This window comes from Silene latifolia, chromosome 3 (assembly GCF_048544455.1).
Source record: "Silene latifolia isolate original U9 population chromosome 3, ASM4854445v1, whole genome shotgun sequence".
Lineage (NCBI taxonomy): Eukaryota > Viridiplantae > Streptophyta > Magnoliopsida > Caryophyllales > Caryophyllaceae > Silene > Silene latifolia.
In genome coordinates, this window is record NC_133528.1 from 39,091,399 (window position 1) to 39,094,502 (window position 3,104).

The 3,104-nt window shown below is 43.3% G+C and overlaps 1 protein-coding gene across 1 annotated transcript; it reads right to left on the reverse strand.

Moving 5' to 3' along the window:
- Nucleotides 1-610: 610 nt before the first annotated feature.
- On the reverse strand, nt 611-2,105 carry LOC141648961 (uncharacterized). The gene is made up of 2 exons (XM_074457667.1): nt 2,039-2,105; nt 611-1,920 (listed from the first exon to the last, which is right to left on the reverse strand). The coding sequence occupies exons 1-2, from the start codon at nt 2,103-2,105 to the stop codon at nt 611-613; spliced, it is 1,377 nt and encodes a 458-aa protein (XP_074313768.1).
- Between the last annotated feature and the right edge of the window lie 999 nt (nt 2,106-3,104).

Genomic DNA, 3,104 nt, shown 5'->3' on the forward strand with positions numbered 1-3,104 from the left:
TAGCTATGGCCTTGTTTGAAATCCGACACTTGACTTAGTAGAGGCCGTTATTGACGGGCGGGGTTAGGTGTCCTTATGGGCTTCCTAACACGTACCCTCACCCCTTACTCAAGATCTATGGTTTGTGGATCCGTCTAAATACCATTGGATTACGAGAGTCATTTAAATCGAGTGATATAGGGTACAAGTCTTTATCTTTAATCACTCGTAGTCGATTGGCTTTATGCTTTTCGATGAAAGGTGTAAAGTTGACTTGAACGGTTCCAAGTTCCCAAAAAACTTGGTGGCGACTCTAATTGGTCTTAATTCGATTCGAAAGAACCTCGAGTCGATTATGCCTAGTGTGGATCCCGCGGACGCAGTTCCCGAGGGCCTTGTCCACACATCTTTTGTAAGTTCTTCTTGAATAACAATGCGTAAGGATGAGATCTGCATTTCTAACGGCAACACGGCTTCTACTCCATACACCAACGCATACGGGGTTGCTTGAGTAGGAGTTTTGTATGTGGTGCGATAAGCCCACAATGCCTCGCCAATTCTTTCATGCCAATCTCGCTTTGATTTTACTACTACTTTTCTCAACAAGTTGCAAAGTGTCTTGTTAAAGCCTTCAGCCAAGCCATTTGCAGGAGCGTTGTACATCGATGACTTGTACTGTGAATTTGAACTTCTCTCCTAAACTTGTCATCAGATGGTTATCGAACTGTTTCCCATTATCAGTAATGATACGTTGTGGTACACCATATCTATATATTATTTGAGTTCGGATGAAATTCACAACATTTTCCTTCTTGACTTCCCGTAATGTGATGGCTTCTGCCCATTTTGAGAAATAGTCAGTACCAGCGAGAATATACTCGTGTCCATTTGAGGCTTTCGGAGTGAGAGGTCCCACAATGTCAAGTCCCCAAGCTTCAAAGGGCCATGAAGATACAGTCGGGTGTAATGGTTCTGGTGGCTGATGTATGAAGTTTGCGTAGAACTGACAGGGTTGACACTTTTTCGCGAAGTCCATGCAGTCTTGAACCATGGTTGGCCAGTAATACCCCATTCTCTTTACACGATCATAAAGTTTAGGTCCAGATTGGTGAGCGCCACAAATGCCAGAGTGAGCTTCGTGCATTGCTTCAGTAGCTTCATCTTTATTTAGACACCTCAACCAGTGTCCTAAGAAAGAGCGTCTGAAGAGTGTCCCTTTGTAATGAAGAAATTTTGGAGCACGTCGGCGTACCTCTACCTTATGCCTGGGATCATCAGGTAATTTTTGGTGGTCCAAGAAATCGATGATAGGTTGGCGCCAGTCATCCTCATCAATCGTGTAGACGCAAATCATATATGTTGTATCTATATCTTCTACTGTTTCAAGCAAAGGTATTGCCCAGCGATTGCACACTGGTACTTGCATAGATTCTTCTGCCCCCAGTGCCAAAGTGGCTGCAAGGTTAGCAAGCGCGTCAGCCAACTTATTGGCACTCCTCGGTACATGACCAATATTGATGGAGTCAAGTTGATTAAGCAGTTGCAATGCCTGTTGATGGTAGGGAATTAAGTCTTCCTTTCTTACCTCATACTCATCGAGGACTTGGTTGATCACCAATTGTGAGTCTCCGTAAATATCCATGTCTCTCACGCCTATTTCAATTGCCATTTGAAGACCTAATATCAAAGCTTGGTATTCTGCCACGTTATTTGAGCAAAATTGTGTGAGTGTAAATGAGTATGGCATTACATGGTTTTGGGGAGATATGAAAACAACTCCTGCTCCAGCTCCGTCTCGCCTTGCAGCATCGTCAAAGTACATTTGCCATGGAGGTAAAATGTCCACGTAAAATATTTCTTCTCCTGGTAGTTCATCTGAAATTTCCCACTCTGTCGGGACTGGATGATCAGCGAAGAAATCTGCAATAACCTGACCTTTTACTGCTTTTTGAGACACAAACACTAAGTAATACTACTTAAGTAACACTGCCCATTTTGCAAGTCTTCCAGATAAGATTGGTCTTGAGAGTATGTTCTTAATTGGATCAGCTTTTGAGACCACGTGTATGGTATTGGCCTGCATGTAGTGCCTCAACTTCTGAACGGCGAACATCAAAGCAAGACATATCTTCTCAATGGGCGAGTAATTTAATTAAGCTCCAACTAAGGTACGACTAAAGTAGTAGAGTGCTCTCTCCTGGCGGTCTTCAAATTCTTGCGCACACATTGCCCCCAGCGATCGTTCTTGTGCGGCGATGTATAGAATGAGCGGTTTTCCTGGAATCGGTGCCCCCAACACTGGTGCACTAGCCAGGTACTTTTTTATGCTATCAAAAGCATGTTTGCATTTTTCATCCCACTGAAATGGAGCATCCTTTTTCATGAGATGACTAAACGGCTGACAACGTCCTGCTAGGTTAGAGATGAACCTTCGAATGTATGCCAAACGTCCCTGCAACCCGCGCTGCTCCTTCAACGTCTTTGGTTCTGGCATTTCGTTGATAGCTTTGATTTTTGTCTGGTCAATTTCAATGCCTCTGTGCCTGACTACAAACCCTAAGAACTTCCCAGATGTGACACCAAACGCACACTTAAGTGGGTTCATCTTGAGTTGACATTTTCTAAGTCTCTCAAAGATGGTCTGAAGGTCTTTAACATGGTCTTTTCTTTTCTTTGATTTGACAACCACGTCGTCGACGTAACATTCTATCGTTTTATGCAACATGTCATCAAAGATCTTTTGCATTGCTCGCTGATATGTGGCCCCAGCATTTTTTAGTCCAAACGGCATGACTGTGTAGCAAAATATCCCTTTTGGTGTGCGAAATGTCGTTGCTTCTTGATCTTCAGGTGCCATTTGTATTTGATTGTATCCAGCATGCAATCCATGAACGAGAGTGCTTCGTGGCCAGTAGTTGCATTGATCATCAACTCTGTAACTAGCAAAGGGAAGTCGTCCTTTGGACATGCATCATTAAGATCTCTGAAGTCGACGCATACACGTAGTTGCCCATTTTTCTTTCTGACTGGAACAATGTTGGCTATCTAGGTAGGATATTTGACTTCACGGATAAATCCAGCCTCAACGAGTTTGTTAACCTCTTTTTCAATTTCAGGTATAAGCT

Excerpts from the sequence above, each read along its gene's own strand:
- LOC141648961 (XM_074457667.1), bottom strand. The coding sequence starts at position 2,105 with ATGTCTTGCTTTGATGTTCGCCGTTCAGAAGTTGAGGCACTACATGCA. Across the intron at positions 1,921-2,038 it reads AGGCCAATACCATACACGTG|TAAAAGGTCAGGTTATTGCA; the intron begins GTCTCAAAAGCT and ends CTCAAAAAGCAG.